We start from the raw sequence: 20,399 nt of genomic DNA, 5'->3' as shown, positions 1-20,399 counted from the left end.
GATTTTAGTAGGATTTAGATTTGGATTTCAATGCAAAATCTATACCGGTATCACTTAATCTGACTTAATTGGATTCAGAATCGGATGAAAAAAGATAAAACTGAATCTGGATCTGACTAGCCTAAATCACGATAGTTACACTTAATCGTTTTTTTTCTGATTTTACTAGGATTTAGATTTGGATTTCAATGCAAGCTGGAATATGATTTTTAATAGGATCTGGATTTGGCTACCAAATCTGACTTATCGGATTCGGATTCGGGTCAGACATCGGGTTAATCTGACCCGTTGACATCCTCGCCCATCTCATCCATTAGTTGCAAGCATGAAGATTTTGTATGACTGGCAGCATGACATGAAGAGGCTTTGAGCACAAGGTAGGAAGCTATCCTTGTCATTTTTTTAGTTGTTTTCTCTTGCTTTGCTTTACCAAGTAGAAGTGGCCCCCACCATGACCTACCAAGTAGAAGTGGAAGCGGGTTGCATCCACGGTGACAAAAGCTTAGAATGGGATAATAACGCCAAGACTTTTTCTTTGTGAGAAATTAAACTTTTTACTTTCGTCATTGTTCATCCACCAATAAAATTAATTAAAATAAATTTCTTGAAAATAGTTTCTGCCATTTTTTGGCCTTTCTATTGGGATAAGGTAAAGAATTATGTTTAATGGGCCTGATTGTGCTAGCGGGTTGGTCGGCTGGTGCTTAAACACCCAACTCCAATTCAATGCTTTTTAATTTTTTTGTTTTTTGAGGTAGAGTATAAAAAGATTTTATTAAGAAGAATTATGCACACTGAAAAAGGTGGGTGAGGAGAAATTACCCAAAAGAAAAATTACTCAACTTCACAATTAATATATTAGAATCTCAAGCACCCAACATCAATGATTGAAAATTATATAGTTGAGTTCAAAAAGCAAATTTGTGTTTGCATACTTAAATTTAAAACAAATTATAAAGTTGAGTTCCTCAGGCAAGTCGTCAAATGATTCGAGTGCAGTCGGTTCCTAAATCATGTCTGTTTTGTGATAAGGTCGGACATACGGCCAAAACATGTCAGCAAATCAATTAGGAGTTCCCTCTAAAATGCAAAAACACCTCAAACTCAAACCGACCCTGCTTTGATGGCATCATTGATGGGTCTGCTGTCTCGTCCTCCATTCACTTCCTCTTCGCCATTTTCTCCTTCTGCTCACACAATCAGAGCTATTGCCTTCCTTCTTCCGGAGAGAAAAGCTAATAAACCGAAGTAACAATTGCTCTACGGGTCTTTTTTGTTGTCAACCTGCCAAGCCTCTCACCATTCCTTGTAGTTGAGCCTATCACCATGACATTTTTACCAACCTAGACACACACCCACACCCACACCCACACCCACACCCACACCTGGTTTCGTTCTTATCCATTTTTAATGCAGCCATGAATAGACAATGAGCCTGGTCCCACCGCTGCTTATAGGATTCAGCCATCTCTCTCTCCTTTCGGTCATCTTTAATCATCTTGTCCATAAAATCCTGGTTGATGTATATGTGATTTTACATATGCATCTTAGAGACCTCTCCTTTCATCTGAACAACGTTCACTCATCGATGGTTTCTTCTAATCCAGTGGATCCTGGTTGTGCTGGCTTTGTTGTTTGTTGCTAGCTGTCTGTAGTTTCTTTTTCTTTAGCTTTTGTTTTCTATTTTGTTTGGTTCATGGGTTCAACATTTTGTTGATCTTCATGAGTATTAATGTTGATCTTCTCTCTCTCTCTCTCTCTCTCTCCTTGATTTACGGGACCGATCTCATCTCATCCAAACGGTTACAAAAAATATTTCTTTCTTGTGGCAAATCATCTTCGTGATTCGTCTGGTACACTGTGTAAATCGTTACACAGTGATACCTACAAACCGCTTTCTATCTACAAATCGCTATATGGGTCAACTCATAAATCACTATATGGTGGCATGGGTTAACGCATAAATCCCTACATGATGGTATCTCATAAATCGCTACATGGTGGTATCTCTCATAAATCGCTATATGGGTCAACTCATAAATCCCTACATGATGGTATCTCATAAATCGCTACATGGTGGTATCTCTCATAAATCGCTACATGGTGGTATCTCGTAAATCGCTATATGGTATTAGAGTGTAGTTGATCTCTGATCATTGCGTTCTTCACTCAATCTTGTCAAGTGTTTCTGTTCACTGTGTGTGTTTTCTCTTTATGGCGAACAGCTCGTCAGGACAACCTCAATCTCCATCATCAACAGAGTGAATCCTCGTTCAGGATAAGGTACCTAATACAAAAATCACATTGATATTATTGAATTGTACAAATTATCTTTCGTGGTTCAAATCAGTTTCTCTATACTTAAGCGATAGATTTAAACTCGGATATATTAATGGAGAAATAACTAGGCCAAGCATAAATGACCCCAAATATCGGGATTGGAGGTCTATCAATGACCTTGTTATGTCTTGGCTTCTTAATTCGATAGAAAATCTAATTGCTGAGGGTTTCTTATTTTTAAACACCGCTCAAGAAATATGGACCACTGCTAAAGAAATGTATAGCGAGCAAAACAATATAGCTCGTATGTGTCAATTGTCCTGCGAGATTCATAACATCAAGAAGAATACTCAAGGTTTCTCTGGCTTTTTCAGAAAAAATGAAGCATCCATGGGATGAATATGAGTCATATACATCCACATGCACGGATATGATTTCTTTAAAAAATCTTCGTGAAAAGGAAAAAGCTTTCCAATTGCTCGCTGGGCTTGAGAATGAATTTGATCAAGTTCGAAGCCAGATTTTGTTATCAACTGAATTATCATCGGTTAACAATATATGATCTATCATAATAAAAGAGGAGAGTCATCGTCGAGTAATGAATGTAGAGAAGTCTCTCCTTGAAGCATCCAATAGAGCTCTTTTTTCTGATGTTGTAGCATGTGCAACAAAAAACTATGAATCATCAGGCCACAAAACAAGAAACATGGTTTCTTGTATCTTTTGTAAAAAAAAAGTTAGACATACCTGGGTTAGATGCTGGAACCTTCACGGTAAACCAGGAACTGCTCCAGCTCGACGTTCTCATGAAATCGCACCATCTAGTCATGTGGCTACCACTTCAAACTCGAATGATAAAGTTAGCTCAGAAGATTTATCTACTCAATTGAAGAATATTGTTGAGCTGCTTAAAACCGTTTGTCAGAAAAACAATCAAGTAGCTATGACGGCCTCCACATCCTCTCCTTCAAATCCAGGTAATATTTCTACTCATCACAATGATAAAAGTTGGGTCATTGATTCTGAAGCAAGTGAACATTTGTGTTCAACCATAACCGATAAATCCAAGCTAAAACCAATTTTCGGTTGCAAGCATGTTGTCATTGCGAATGGAACAAAAGTTGAGGTAACAGGTATTAGTAGATTTTAGCCATTTGATTGTGCAAAAGAACTGGATGTTATGGTAGTCCCAAGCTTATCGGTCAACTTATTATCTGTGTCAAAAATTACAGATGAGCTTAATTGCGATATCACTTTTTCACCATATAATGTGTTATTTCAGGACAGGGCGACGAAGAAAGTGATTGGTGAAGGAAAAATTTCAGACGGTCTTTATGTGCTTAGAAGACACGAAAGGGTCACGCTTGCTAGAAAATATGAAGGATGTCTGTGGCATAAACGCCTAGGACACCCATCAAGCCAGTCATTGAACATTTTGTTTCCTGATTTTCGATTTGATTGTCATTCAGGTGATGTTTATAGATATGCTCGAATGACTAGACTTTCAATTCCTAGATCAGATAATATTGCTGAAAAAACATTTGATCTAATTCATACTAATGTATGGGGACCTTCTCCTGTGATGTCTTATTCTGGTTTTAGATATTATCTAACATTCATTGACGATTTTTCAAAAGCTGATGTAAAGAATCTGATGCAAAGAATCTCGAGGACTCTGTCATCACCACTGTTTGTCTGCTAGAAAAGATTTTTCTGCCAGCATTTTTTGATGTTATGGAACATTTGATCATATATTTGTCATATGAACTAACGGTTGGTGGCCCTGTGCAATATCGATGGATGTACCCATTTGAAAGGTATATGTTTTCTTATATTTGTCTCTTCAATGACAGATATTCTAAATTTGAAATATATATTTTCGACAGATGCTTGTTTGACCTAAAAAAAAAGGTTCGTAATAAAGCAAGAGTAGAAGGCTCTATTTGTGAGGCATACACTTTAGAAGAGATTTCAAATTTCTCATCTATGTACTTTGAACCTCAAATTCTAACATGTTACACATGTCCGCCTCGTAACGATGATGGAGAACAAGTAACTATAGTTGACAAGCTGTCAATATTTCAACCACTTGGGCATGCATTTGGTAGTTGCTGATCAAGGCTCTCGACAGATCGAGAGCAAGATGCAGCACACATCTATATTCTTTTTAATTGCTCATCGATCGACCCATACATCGAGTAAGTATATGTAGGCGCAACATAATTATAAATCCTTTTATGTTCTATACGTGCATACATGGTTCGGTAATATAAGTATTTGTGGTTTGCAGACGATTTGATCTGGAGTTGCGAAGAGAAGTTTCACATCTCACTGATGCAGAAGTACAAAAAGAATGTGAAATTAAGTTTGTGGAGTTGTTGAAACAGTTGGTAAGGACGCTAACATAAATTGTGTATTTGTAAACAACACTAAGTTACTTAATTGGTCGTGATCACAATCATTGTTTATATTTGTGCGTAGGTCCGCCACGGTGATGTTAAAAATCAAGGAATATGTGATTTAGAAAATGGTCCGACCAAAGTTGTGCAATGTTACAACGGGTACATCGTAAATGATTATCGATTCCATACAAAAGATTACGGTATAAACAAATCAACGATGAATAGTGGCGTGTGTGTCAAGGGTAGCAACTACGGTGAAAATGAACATGATTACTATGGTGTTATAGAGGAAATAATAGAGTTGACTTACTTAGGCATAAATAATATAGTAACTTTATTCAAGTGTCATTGGTTTGATCCAACTACAACAAGACTCGACAAATCCTCAAACATTGTGGAGGTGAATCATAAATCAATGTTTGCAGCATATGAACCATTCATATTAGCCTCGCAAGCTCAAGAAATTTATTATACTTCATATCCGAGTACAAAAAAGTCAGATAGAAATGAATGGTGGGCAGTTTGCAAGGTGAAGTCCAAACTATACCCTGAGTATGATCAGTTACAGGAAGACAAGTTAGCTGAAGACAGTGATTACTATCAATCAGATGATATCTATGACTTCTCTTATGGTCACGGTGTTGCGCATGATATGCATGTCATATCTCCATTGGCCTATGAAACATTCATAGAAGAATGTGATCCAAATGATATACCAAGTGGATGGGCAAACAATGAAGAAGAGGAAGAAGAAGAAGAAGATGAATATGAAAGTCAAACAAGTGATGAGGAAGAATTCTCAAGCTAGTGAGCAAAATCTTGTAATACAAACCACTATTTGAATGTATTCCAATACTTGATGTGAATGATTTGAATTATTTAAATATATTGTAATACTTGATGCGAATGATTTGAATGTATTGCAATACTTGACGTGAATGATTTGAATGTACTATAATACTTGATGCGAGTGATATGAATATATTACAATACTTGATATGAATGATTTGAATGTATTGTAATACTTGATGCGAATGATTTGAATGTATTGCAATACTTGATGTGAATGATTTGAATTATTTGAATGTATTGTAATACTTGATGCGAACAATTTGAATGTATTTAAACACTTGATGTGAATGATTTGAATGTATTGTAATACTTGATGCGAATTATTTGAATGTATTGTAATACTTGATGTGAATTATTTGAATGTACTGCAATACTTGATGTGAATGATTTGAATTATTTGAATATATTGTAATACTTGATGCGAATTATTTGAATATATTGTATGCCATTTTTTATTTGTTAGAATATGGTTCGTGGAGCTTACAGTGGTCGTTCATCCAGTCGTAGCCAAGCTCAGCCTTCATCTTCACGGGCTCCTCTGATAGGTATATCATTTAACTAATTGGATGTTTGATTAGTTAAAATGCGCATTCTGAGAATTTCTAACATATTTTTTTACAGATGATGTTTCGCCTGTACATGACCCACCTACACCAGTTGATCATACAAGTCAGGAGCCAACACAGGATGCGGGGTCTTCTTAGTCTGGCACAAGAAGACTCATTCGAATAGTGTATATCGATAATCGAACGTAAGTATTTCGTTTTCACTTATTGCATATCTTATAAATATTTTATATTGATATTTACTGTGTACCAAGTCATGTGCAGCATGAGGTTTGAGTCACAATAAGTAGTACGCGATATTAGGAATTCACTACTTCAACATCTACCAGGACCGGTTGCTCAATGGAAAGAGTACCCAAAGGAGGTGTTCGACAGATTGTGGTCCTCATTCACGGTATACAGTTGTTTCTCATAGTTAATGTGTTTCATATTTAATTTTTTTATTATAGTCATGTCTACTAACTTTCTAAAAATATTTGTAGGCTTTGAATCGCTTCGCAACTACGGTGGAGGAAAATGATGCAAGGAAGGTGTGGCAGAAGGTGGCTGCCAATCGATTTGCAGACATGCTGCACAATATGAAGATTGTAGCAAAAAAAACATCTGACAGAATAGATGATCCACTACAGTGGAAGGGCCATGGCCCTATTACTATCAGGAGAGATTATTGGGAGGGAATGTGCGACAAGTGGGCGGGGGATGCATTTTGAAGCCGCTCAACGAAGGCTGCACAAAATCGAGCGAAAATGCCCGAAGCCCATCTACACACAGGTAGATCTAGGACTTTTGGGAGCCACCAGAAGAAAATGGTAACTCATTAATATATATTATCAATTTTATAAGTATTGTTGCAAACTTGTTAACTAAATCTTTTATCATTTCACCTCGTAGGAAGCAGAAAAAGAGGCATTGTGCCATACAAAGATGTGTTTGTTGAAACACATAAACGTAAGACCACAGAAGAGTTCGTATCAGAGAAGGCAAGAATGACAACGGTATGTATTTATTGTATTAATAATCATTATAATATACAAGTTATCATAAACATCGTAATTCTTAATTATTAATGCATACTATAAACATCATTTTGTAGGAGGCATATGAGCAACATATGGTAGAGCGATATGGCGATGACTCTACTCAGCATCCATCATTTGATCCTGCAGTATGGGTGACTGCAGCAGGTGAACCCAAAAAGGGTTGTGTGTTCGGGTTTAGGAGTAATATGAACACCTCACCAGTCGTTGCTTCCTCCAGTCACGGCTCACAGACTTCTCCCATCAACATCAGTTCCAAGCATCCTGTTCTGGACGGTAATGATGTACGCCAGATCGTTAAGGACACAATGTGTGACTACTTCCATGAAACAATGCGTGACGTTCTCCGAGATGAGTTCAACAATTTTTTGCAGGATAAGGGAACTTCGATTGCAGGTGCTTCTCAGGTATAAAAGTTTCATGTGATGAATTGTATGTCGTTAGATTTCATATAACTTTGATTGCCTTAACTTAGGCACATTGGATATAATTTATTTCAGTACATGAGCATGGTAGAATCACATATACAGTTTTTTGCCTGCCTTAGAACACATATGAGCATGGTATAATCACATATAAAGTGTTTTTACTGCCTTAAAACACATATGAGCATGATAGAATCACGTATGAAGTTTTTTTACTGCCTTAGAACACATATGAGCATGATATAATCACATATAAAGTTTTTTTACTGCCTTAGAACACATATGAGCATGATAGAATCACGTATGAAGTTTTTTTACTGCTTTATAACACATATGAGCATGATAGAATCATGTATAAAGTTTTTTTACTGCCTTAGAACACATATGAGCATGATAGAATCATGTATAAAGTTTTTTTACTGCCTTAGAACACATATGAGCATGATAGAATTACGTATAAAGTTTTTTTACTGTCTTAGAACACATATGAGCATGATATAATCACATATAAAGTTTTTTTACTGCCTTAGAACACATATCAGCATGATAGAATCACATTTAAAGTTTTTTTACTGCCTTAGAGCACATATGAGCATGATAGAATTACATATAAAGTTTTTTTACTGCCTTAGAACACATATGAGCATGATAGAAACACATATAAAGTTTTTTTACTGCCTTGGAACACATATAAGCATGATAGAATCACGTATGAAGTTTTTTGATTGCTTAATCATATATAAAGTTTTTTTTACTGCCTTAGAACACATATGAGCATGATAGAATCACATATAAAGTTTTTTTACCGCCTTAGAGCACATATGAGCATGATAGAATCACATATAAAGTTTTTTTACTGCCTTATAACATATATCAGCATGATAGAATCACATTTAAAGTTTTTTTACTGCCTTAGAGCACATATGAGCATGATAGAATAACGTATAAAGTTTTTTTTACTGCCTTAGAACACATATGAGCATGATAGAATCACATATAAAGTTTTTTTACTGCCTTGGAACACATATGAGCATGATAGAATCACGTATGAAGTTTTTTTACTGCTTTATAACACATATGAGCATGATAGAATCATGTATAAAGTTTTTTTACTGCCTTAGAACACATATGAGCATGATAGAATCACGTATGAAGTTTTTTTACTGTTTTATAACACATATGAGCATGATAGAATCATGTATAAAGTTTTTTTACTGCCTTAGAACACATATGAGCATGATATAATCACATATAAAGTTTTTTTACTGCCTTAGAATACATATGAGCATTATAAAATCATGTATGAAGCTTTTTACTGCTTTATAACACATGTGAGCATGATAGAATCACATAGAAAGTTTTTTTACTACCTTAGAACACATATGAGCAAGATAGAATCACGTATGAAGTTTTTTTACTGCTTTATAATACATATGAGCATGATAGAATCATGTATAAAGTTTTTTTTACTGCCTTAGAACATATGAGCATGATAGAATCACATATAAAGTTTTTTTACTGCCTTAGAGCACATATGAGCATGATAGAATCACATATAAAGTTTTTTTACTGCCTTATAACACATATCAACATGATAGAATCACATTTAAAGTTTTTTTACTGCCTTAGAACACATATGAGCATGGTAGAATCACATATACAGCCTTTTGACAGTCTTAGAGTACATATGGGCATGATAGAATCACATATACTATTTTTTTACTAGAACACATATGAGTACGGTAGAATCACATATAAAGTTTTTTTTTACTGTCTTAGAACACATATGAGCATGATAGAATCACATATAGAGTATAATTTATTTCAGTATATTTTGTTTATCAATACTGGCATTTCTTTTCTCGTGTAGGTTCCTGAAGATAATCAGCGTAGTGGAGCTGAAGGGATAGATCGACATAACGAACAAGAGGATGCACAAAATCTTGGCCATGATTAGATTTATGTGTTGAATTTGTTTTACTTTCTTTTTGTTTCAAAAATGTAATTGTTGAGTTGTAAATAATTAGAACTTGAGAATTTTATAGTGGATCGATTAATTGTTTCAGTTTCCGTTTATATGTATTTTGATGTGTACTTTATTTTGTATTCACAAGAAATATAAATTGTATCACGAGAAATTTTTTCTCGATATTAAATTTTTTTTTTTTTTTTTTTTCATTTTTTACGATGGATTAGCGACAGATATATCCGTCGCTATTTTCTATAGTCGCTAAATTTAGAGACGGAGTAGCAACGAATTTATATCTGTCGTTAATCCAAACCTCCGCAGAGTAACGACGACCTTGCGACGGATTTTGGCATTCGTTAATCCATCGCAAGTTAGCGACGGAACGGGCAACAGATAGATTCTGTCGCTAATTAGCGTCGAAAAATTCATGATGAAAGCTATCCGTCGCTAAATGTTTTAGTGACGGATTGGCGACGGATTTAGGTCATCGCTAATACACATATTTCTTGTAGTGCAAGCACCTCATGACAAATTAGGGGGGCGACCCCCTACCGGAAAACCAGGGGGGGCGAACCCCTGCCAGAAAAGCATAGGGGCGACCCCCCTGCCCCCTACCGAAAAAGCATTGGGGCGCCCCCCTGCCGGAAAACCAGGAGGCGACCCCCTGCCAGAAAAGCAGGGGGGCCACCCCCTGCCAGAAAAGCAGGGGGGCCACCCCCTGCCGAAAAAAGGTTCCTAAAAACTACTTGAGAGTCGTCGGGCGCCGAGCGGGGAGCGAGGGGTGGCGGGAGGCTGACGGGGAGCGGCGGCTGACAGGCGGCAGGGGTCGGGGAGAGGGCGGCGGGTGGGAGAGTGCAGCGGGCGGGAGCAACGAAAAAAGAAAGAGAAAGAGGGTTCTAATTAGGGATTTACGAGAAATTTAATGACGGATTTGGCGATGGCCTACTTCCGTCGCTAAGCCATTGTAAATTTACATAACTAGTTAGCAACAGAATATTTTCGTCGCTAACTGCATTGCTAAGTAGCGACGAAAAACTTTCATCACCAAATTCCTCGCTAAATGTCGTGGATATTACGACAAAAACCTATAATCGCTAAGCCATCACTAATTAGAGACGAATTTTGCGATGGAAGTTTTCCGTCTCTATTTTCGTAAATATTACGAATTTTAGCGACGGATGTGTTTCTCACGTTAATCCATGACTAATTACCGACAGAATTGTTTCGTCGCAAACATTCGTCGCTAATTCCCTTTTTTCTTGTAGTGTATATGGATGATATCATTTTGATAGGTACAGATGATGAAGGCATTCAAGAAACAAAGAGGCTTCTGCATAACACCTTTGACATAAAAGATTTGGATAAACTTTGCTACTTCTTAGGCATTGAAATAGCTCACTCAACAAAGGGTTTGTTTTTATCTCAAAGGAAATATATGTTAGATCTTCTTAAAAGTGCAAAAAAAATCGAGTGTAAGCCTGTTGAAACTCTGGTGGAAAGTGGACAAAATTCTATTATCTCTCCAGATGATATAACTGTTAATAAGAGAGCATACCAGAAATTAGTTGGAAAACTAATCTACTTGACTATTACTCGACCAGACATTACATATGCAGTCAACCTCGCAAGCCAATGTATGCATACTCCTCAGGAGCTACATTGGAAAATCGTAAATCGAATATTGCAATATATGAAAGGAATGCCCGACCAAGGATTATGGTACAAGCAAAATGATTGTCATCAAATTCAAGGTTTCACAGATACAGACTGGGCAGAAAGTTCAGACAAAAGGTCTACCACAGGGTATTGTGTATTTGTTGGTGGCAATATGGTTACCTGGAAAAGGAAAAAGCATGGGGTGGTTGCTAGATCTAGTGCAGAAGCTAAGTATAGGGCCATGACAACTACTGCCAGTGAAATAACCTGGCCAAAACTCTTCTAACAGAAATAAAGATGTCAGTTAATCTACCTATTTCCATGTTCTGTGACAATCAAGCAACAATACATATTGCAACAAATTCAGTCTTTCATGAACGGACTAAGCATATAGAAATCGATTGTCATTATGTTTGTGAAAAGGTTCAAAGAGGCGAGATCTCTACTCCATATACTAAAAGTGCATAACAATTTACGGACGGATTCACCAAAGGACTAAGTCAAGATCATCATCGTGACCTTCTCGACAAGTGGGGTTGTGCAAACATCTACACCGCACTTGAGGGGGAGTGTTGATGATATCCCTTCTCACCTCACTCTCTCCTTGATTTACAAGATCCGATCTCGTCTCATCCAAACGATTATAAGATGTTGCATCTATTCCAAACTAAAAAATCATATTCTTAGTCCCGGTTTGGATAACATGAGGCAAAACTAAGTTTCTTACAAACCAAGATTTGCTTTCAAATAGGTCTGCAAATGGATCGGATATGGTTGGATATCCGATCCAAATCTAACATTTTTTCCAAATATAGATCATTTAAGTAAGATCTGAATGTATATTCAGATGGATTCGAATTTGTTCAATCACATCACTTTCAGATTCGAATTGGCAGTTTAAATTAGATCTAGAATTGATCTGATTCAAAATCTGAACTAATTACATGTTTTTACATGTAAATGGCTTGTTTTTGTTCTAATTTTTTCAGATCAAGTATTACCACATGTATTTCGGATTTAGATTCAATTTTACCTTTCTGGATCTAATTCGGATATGGATTTTGACTCAGATTTGGATCTGCTGTTTACATTTCAAATTCAGATCTAGCAGGATCCAACCCAAGTGTGAACCGTTTGCACCGCTACTTTCAAACGGTGGTTTGCCAAAAATTAGGTTTTGTTGTTTTTTGAATGACCCAAAACCTAAAGAACTAATATTTGGGTTTCGAAAGGCTAAACAACAAAAAATAGTAATTTTCTAGCCACAAGCTCGCACCTTCTGGCCGAGGGGTCATAGGAGCCCCTTTTCTAGTAGGTGGCTGGCCCAAAAAAAAAGGAAATATAAAACCTGCATGAGGGCGTAGCTAGGATTCATGTGAGGGGGGGGGGGGGGGCAAATAGGGGTGTAGCAAAAAAAAAATGGTGTGATAGTCTGGGGTTCGGGGACAGCGCCCTGATTTTTTTTTTTGAGATAAAATAAAAAATGGCTACAATTATTAATAAAAATCTATTTCATATGGACAAATCAAACTATTTGTGGTAGTCAGGGCTGGGCTAGGACTGGGCTACCAAAATGGATAAAAATTTATTTCATATGGAATCAGGGTTGGGCTAGGACTGGGCTTTTAAAAAAAAATTTAACTGGGCCGGGAGGTAGGACTGGGCTACAGCCCAGTTCTGCCCCCCCCCCCCCCCCCCCCCCCAGCTCCGCCTATGTGCCTGACTCATTCTGTGTGTACGTGTGGGTTTGGGCGTACAATGGTAATTTCGTCCGTTGACACCCTCTAAAATCATATAAATTGCGTTTTTTGGTAAAACTAACCATATGGATATGATATCCATCTTTATAAAAGATTTCTAAATATGAGGTGAGAACATATTTATTTAGCATAGCATGGATGTATTACCCTATGTATAAGTCACAAATATCGTTCTCGCGAATTTCTTGGCAAGTGGAGATTTAGGAAAAACTTTGTTTACATGAGAAATTCCTATAAAAATATAGATTTGTCAAAATTTATTATACATAAGTAAAAAACTACCAAAAAAGTTTATAATAGGTACTTATGGGTGGGTGAGATGATATCTTAATGTAATAGTTAATAAGAAAGGATATCCGAGATTAGTTGGAAAACTAATCTACTTGACTATTACTCGACCAGACATTACATATGCAGTCAACCTCGCAAGCCAATGTATGCATACTCCTCAGGAGCTACATTGGAAAATCGTAAATCAAATATTGCAGTATTTGAAAGGAATGCCAGGCCAAGGATTATGGTACAAGCAAAACGATTGTCATCAAATTCAAGGTTTCACAGATACAAACTGGCAGAAAGTTCAGACAAAAGGTCTACCACAGGGTATTGTGTATTTGCTGGTGGCAATATGGTTACCTGGAAAAGGAAAAAGCATGGGGTCGTTGCCAGATCTAGTGCAGAAGCCGAGTATAGGGCCATGACAACTACTGCCAATGAAATAACCTGGCCAAAACTCTTCTAACAGAAATAAAGATGTCAGTCGATCTACCTATTTTCATGTTCTGTGACAATCAAGCAACAATACATATTGCAACAAATTCAGTATTTCATGAATGGACTAAGCGTATAGAAATCGATTGTCATTATGTTTGTGAAAAGGTTCAAAGAGGCGAGATCTCTACTCCATATACTAAAAGTGTAGAACAACTTGCTGACGGATTCACCAAAGGACTGAGTCAAAATCATCATTGTGACCTTCTCGACAAGTGGGGTTGTGCAAACATCTACACCCCACTTGAGGGGGAGTGTTGATGATATCCCTTCTCACCTCACTCTCTCCTTGATTTATAAGATCCGATCTCGTCTCATCCAAATGGTTATAGGAAATATCTCTGTGTATCAAGTTGGTTATGAAAACTGAATATCGTACCTCTATGATTCTTTCCAGGTTAGTTATATGTTGTGTATTATAAATATTGTATCCCTGGATGATTCAATAAGAAGAAAAAAGAGAGCGAGAGTGTTTGCCATGGACGTAGGTCTAATATTACCGAACCACATTAATTCCTTCTTGTGGCAAATCGTGTTCGCGATCCGTCTGGTACACTGTGTAAATTGTTACATAGTGATACCTATAAATCGCTTCCTATCTATAAATCACTATATGGGTCAACTCGTAAATCGTTATATGGTGGTATGGGTTAACACATAAATCACTACATGGTGGTATCTCATAAATTGCTATATGGTGATATCTCGTAAATCACTACACTTCACCTAGCTTTGTTGTTGTGCTAATAGTGACGTAGGGTCCCAAAGGGCTTTAGTGTAAGATCCAATCAAGTAAAGGGCGTACATGTTCAAGAATCTGGGATGGTCACTTGACAAGGAGGACAACTCTTTAAGAACACGTTCCAAATGTATTGGTTCAGAGTAAAAAAAATCACTTGCCCAAAAAGAGGAGGAACAAGGAGGATATCCAGCCTTTAGATAATGCGGTGGACATAAGTTGCCTATCAAACTTGGAGTTTGGCAACTGTGAAAATGTGTTTCATTTAATGGACCACCTCAACTTATATAATTTTTTTTTTATCTTTCATTATTGAAAGGAAAGTGCGAGGAAACTTTCATCGGTTTTCCTTTTGACTTGTTTGCTTTGGTGTTGCTTTTTCATCACGTCAGTCCAAGAAGAAAATGATTTTCTAGACCCCACATAGTTTCATTCTTATCCATTTTTAATGCAGCCATGCATAGACAACGAGCCTGGTCTGATTAGATGCACTGCCTAGCTTTGTTGTTGTGATAATAGTTTGACCACTGTGAAAGTAAGCTTTTTTTATTGGACCACCTCTACTTATACCATTTTTTTCATCTTACCCATCGTGTAACTCTTTGTATTGGGTAACAGTAATGAAAGACGCTCCTCCTCTCTCGTGGATGTAGGCACATTGCCGAACCACGTAATTGTTTATGTGCTTTGCTTGATTGCAGTGAGTTTTTGTTTCTTTCATGGTATCAAAGCCAGGTTCTTCGATCCCCTACAAGCATATGATTGATTGCTGTAACATCAGACTCTCATGGTAGCTGATCATTATGCAATCAATCTAATGTCTCTTATGCAACATCTACTCTGTAAGCCTTTAGTCCATCTCCCTGTTCGTGTAACGGTTTACAACAAATCGTGTAGGGTTTTACAACAAATCATGTAGCGATTTACACGGTGTGGTTGCTTGCCCTGTTACGATTTGCACTTGGCCCATTCTTGGAATTCTTTCATGGTAGACGAACAAGGAGGCAGTTCAGTTGATTTCAATCAGCAACATACTAACTTGGTGGAGAGAGTGAATCCAATCCTGAAAATCACTACAGAGCCTTTGAATGGCTATAACTATCTTACGTGGGCTAAATCTGCAAAATTGTTCTTAAGCGGAAAGACCAAGCTCGGTCATGTGACTGGCATCAAGGTCAAACCGCCTGATGGAGACCCAAAACTTGAAGAATGGAAGTCTAATGATCACATTGTGATGTCATGGTTACTAAACACCATGGACAAGAAAATCGCTCGAACGTTCTACTCTTTAGAAACTGCAAAAGAAGTTTGGGATGAGACGAAGAAGATATTCAGACATCAATACAACATGGTGAGACGTTATCAAGTTATGCAGGAGATTAACAATCTCAAACAAGGTGAGAAACCGCTCACTGAATAAATTGGGGAGTTGCAGGCTTTATGGAACTATTGGGAGTCTTTCACTCCGACAACCACGGATGCTATGACTCACCAAAAGAATCGTGAGCATGACAAAATCTTTCAACTACTGATTGGGATGAGACCTGAGTATAAAAATCTTCGCAGTCAGATTATCATGTCTTCAGATTTACCCAAGATAAATGAAGTTCGCGCCATCATTATGCATGAAGAATGCATAAGGCAAGTAATGAATTCTATATTAAAAATTGATGATTCAAATGAGTCTCAAGTTGCTCTCTTTTCCAAGCACAAAGTTGTAACTTCGACTGATCCCTGCAAAAAACGGAAAATTGTTTTGCACTTATTGCAAGAAGGAGAATCATACAAGAGATAGATGCTGGAAATTAAACAAAAGACACAATAACAGTGGTGGCAGCAGACCTAAGTCTGCTCAAGCATATCAAGAAGATCAAAAGGAGACATCGGCTACCATGAAAAAGCTGGTTCAGATGTTCAAAAATTTCACCAAACAACATCTCACTACCGTGGCATCACGTGATAAGGACGATAACACAGGTAACTTTGGTTTTCTTTCTCAATTTGATGATAAATGTTGGATAGTTGACTTGAGAGCGTCGGACAACATGATGGTAAATGCATCATATCCAACATTGAAACTAGTCCTGAAATCAGACCGGTCACTATTGCTAATGGTGAAAAAAATCATGTTGAAGGGAAAGGGAAAACCTGTTTACTTGAAAACTTAAAGCCTCTTGAAGTTTTATACATGCTTGGTCTAACTTCTAATCTCATGTTTGTTAGCCGTGTGACTAGAGATTGCAATTGCAATGTTATATTTTTGCCATCTAAGGTGGTTTTTTAGGATCGGAGCACGGGGGCGACGATTGGTGAAGGATCGGAGTTCAGGGGACTTTATTACTTGAATAACAAGAATAAGGCGTTAGTCACCAACTTGAATAAGGATGAAGACGATTTGTGGCACTCAAGACTCGGCCATCCATCGAGTTATGTTTTGAGAACTTTAATACCCGAAATGAACTTTGAATGTAGTTCTTGTGAGATTTGTCGCTATGCAAAATTTACTAGACCTTCATTCTCTTTATTTGAAAATATATCTGAGAAACCGTTTGACCTAATTTACTCTAATGTCTGAGGACCAGCACTCGTTGATGCCTATAATGGATTTAAATATTACCTGAAATTTATTGATGATTCTTCTAAAGTCGAATGGATATATTTTCTATGTAGCAAGGATGGAGTGTTTTCAAAGTTTGAAATTTTTCATAACATGGTCATTACTCAATTTGGAAAAAATATGAAAGTGCTTCACACTGATAATGGCACTGAATATTTAAATCAACAATTTGCCAATTTCACTAATAAGATGGGAATTGATTATCAGACTATATGTAGAGAAACATCTCAACAAAATGGCATCTCTGAATGAAGAATCAATATTTGCTGGATGTCGCTACAGCCTTACTTTTTCAAAATAAAGTTCCCAGTCGGTTTTGGAACGAAGCCATCTCTACAACTAATTACATTACTAATCGTCTTCTTAAAAAGGTGTTTGATGGAAGGTCTCCAATAGAAGTCCTTAAAGGCAAGAAACACTCAATCACTCATCTCAGAAAATTTGGGTGTGTTGCCTATGTGTGGAAGTCTCCTAGGCACCGAAATAAGCTTGAGACACGTGTAGTTAAAAGTATATTCTTGGGTTATTCCCCTACCAAGAAAAAATATCGGTGTTATGATCCGGTTTCTAGACAAATGTTTTTTTCTCGTGATGTGTGATTTGATGCGTCACATGCATATTATAAAAATCAACTTCAGGGGGAGTATCCTCGAGAAGATTCAAGTGTTTTTCCTTTTCCAAACATTTCTCCCAGTGATGATGTAATGACTCAAATGGAAAACATAGAGACCGAAGAAGTCAATGAAGCTACAACTGGCACTCATGACAATGTTGCAGATGTTCCCTTGAGACAATCAGAAAGAACTCGGCAACACCCTGTAAGATACATGAATTATGTAATGATGAGCAATGTTAAATATTCCATTGAATCCTTTGTTACATATGATCATTTATCTCATAATTATGCAGCCTTCCTTATGAGACTTTCAGATTACTCTGAGTCGGAGACATTCAAAGAAGCATACAAGGATCCTCATTGGAAAAGGTTATTAATGAAGAGTTAAACGCCTTAGTGAGAAATAATACTTGGGAACTCACTCAACTTCCTGCTGATAAAAATCATGTTTCTTGCAAAATGGGTGTTTAAACTGAAATTTAGAGGTGATGGTACATTAGACAGATATAAAGCTCGGCTTGTAGCCTGCGGATTCTCTCAGACAGAAGGAGTTGATTACACGGAGACCTTTGCTCCTGTAGCCAAGATGACAACGCTTTGAGTGGTTTTATCCATAGACTGCAATTTTAATTGAGAACTATGTCAACTAGATGTAAAGAATGCTTTCCTTCAAGGAGATCTACAAGAAGAAGTGTACATGAAAATTCCTCAAGGTCTCATTCATATCAATCAAGAAAACATGGTGTGTCGTCTAAAGAAGACTATATATGGCCTTAAGCAGTCTTTGCGTGCGTGGTACTCAAAACTGAGCAGCGCCCTAATGGAGTTCGATTATAAGAGATGTATTTCTAATAACTCTCTATTCATTCATCGATCGAAAATGAGTACATGCCTAATGTTGGTGTATGTTGATGACATTGTTGTGATTGGGGATAATAAAACAATGATAGAGAAGACAAAACAATACTTAAATGAGAAGTTTGACATCAAAGATCTGGGCAGACTAAAATACTTTTTGGGGATTGAAATTAGCCACTCAAGGAAAGGCCTATACTTATCACAGAGAAAGTATATCCATGACCTTTTAAAGAGCACAGAAAAAATTGAAGCCAACCCGATAGCTAACCCTATTGAAGGCAATCTCAAATTGGACACCGTGAAAGAGACAGAATACAAGATATTCAACAGTATCAAAGACTCGTTGGGAAACTGATCTATCTCACTGTCACTCGGCCAGATATCACCTACGTTGTTAGTGAGGTTAGTAAATAAATGCATGCTCCTCAACAAGAGCATCTCAATGTCGTTCATCGAATTTGAAGTACTTAAAAGGAACTCCAGGATGTGGATTATTAATGAAAAGGAATGGCCACACGAGTATAGAAGGATTTGTCGATGTAGACTGGTCAGACAATGCTTCTCACAGAAGGTCGACCATTGGATTTTGTGTTACTGTTAAGGAAAATCTTGTTTCTTGAAAGAGTAAGAAACAAAAAGTTATATCGAGGTCCAGTGTTGAGGCCGAATATAGAGCGATGGCTAATGCAGCGGCTGAATTGACTTGGCAAAAAGTATTATTGAAGGCGATCGAGTTTGATCTGACTAATCTCATGAAGCTTCACTGCGATAATCAAGCTGCTATCCATAGAGCAGCAAACTCAGTCTTTCATGAACATACTAAACACATAAAAATAGACTGTTCGTGACAAGGTTCAGAAAAAAAAATCGAGACTCCTTATGTGAAGAGTGAAGATCAATGTGTTGATATATTCACTAAGGCAGTTACTGAGAAAAAAATATCTAAATTTATGAACAAGTTGGAAATAGTGAACTTTTACTCCTCTCAACTTAGAGAGTGTTAGGAAAGTCGATATTTTGAGGAGTTGTCTTATCTTTATCCTTTTCTTTTTTGGGTTATTAGTATATTCTTAAAAAGATATCCTTTCATATTTGTTGGGAAGTTGTATATCGATCTTATATCTTATTCGTATTAGGTAACAGTAATGCAAGATGCTTCTCTTCTCTCGTGGATGTAGGCACATTATCGTGTGCTTTGCTTGATTTACAGTGAGTTTTTCTTTCTTTGGTAGACTTTTTAATGACTTTTTTGCAAAATTGCCCTTTCTTTCAACCTGCTGAGATTTGTCCCATCTTGCTTGAGATTAGAATTGAGATTCTTTCCTTCTAGAGACATTGAGTAGTTGGACTCATTTATGAAAGTGTAGTGATCTTATTACAGCTGTCAGCTCAAGTTGACCAATTGGAATAGCAATGATAGGTGGTTCCAGTTATAATTGGAGGTGGCGGTTACAAATTGACCGATTCAGTTCAGAATCAGAATGGGCAGATTTCTACTATATATATATATATATATATATATATATATATATATATATATATATATATATATATATATATATATATATATATATATATATATACACAGTAAGGGGCGAAACCAAGGGGGGCCATACATACATGAAACTAAGACCATTGCCACGATGAGTCTCAAAGTTTGAGAGTATCTGGTCAGCCGCTGCAGTGGGACAGTAGCGTGGTCAGCCACTAGAGGCTGTAGCATTTTTGCTTGTCATTTTAGACAGAAAACAAAGCACTAAATTTTTGATGATGAAGTTCCCCGTCCAAGTGGGTAATCTCCAGGTGGGGTCACCGATACTTAAGCCTCTAGGGAGCCCACCAATCACCACT

The 20,399-nt window shown here is 37.0% G+C and overlaps 1 protein-coding gene across 1 annotated transcript; it reads left to right on the top strand.

The window, feature by feature from the left end:
• The first annotated feature begins 15,442 nt into the window (after positions 1-15,442).
• Positions 15,443-18,291, top strand: LOC149831044 (uncharacterized). Its single transcript, XM_090012921.1, has 3 exons — positions 15,443-15,854; positions 17,984-18,059; positions 18,174-18,291. Exons 1-3 carry the CDS (start codon positions 15,443-15,445, stop codon positions 18,289-18,291), a joined length of 606 nt encoding a protein of 201 aa, XP_089869047.1.
• The last annotated feature ends 2,108 nt before the right edge of the window (positions 18,292-20,399 follow it).

Source organism: Nuphar pumila, chromosome 7 (assembly GCF_984573655.1).
Source record: "Nuphar pumila chromosome 7, dmNupPumi1.hap1.1, whole genome shotgun sequence".
NCBI classification, from domain to species: Eukaryota; Viridiplantae; Streptophyta; class Magnoliopsida; order Nymphaeales; family Nymphaeaceae; genus Nuphar; species Nuphar pumila.
Note: the sequence above shows the minus strand (reverse complement) of the source record. Positions and strands in the feature narration are given on the sequence as shown.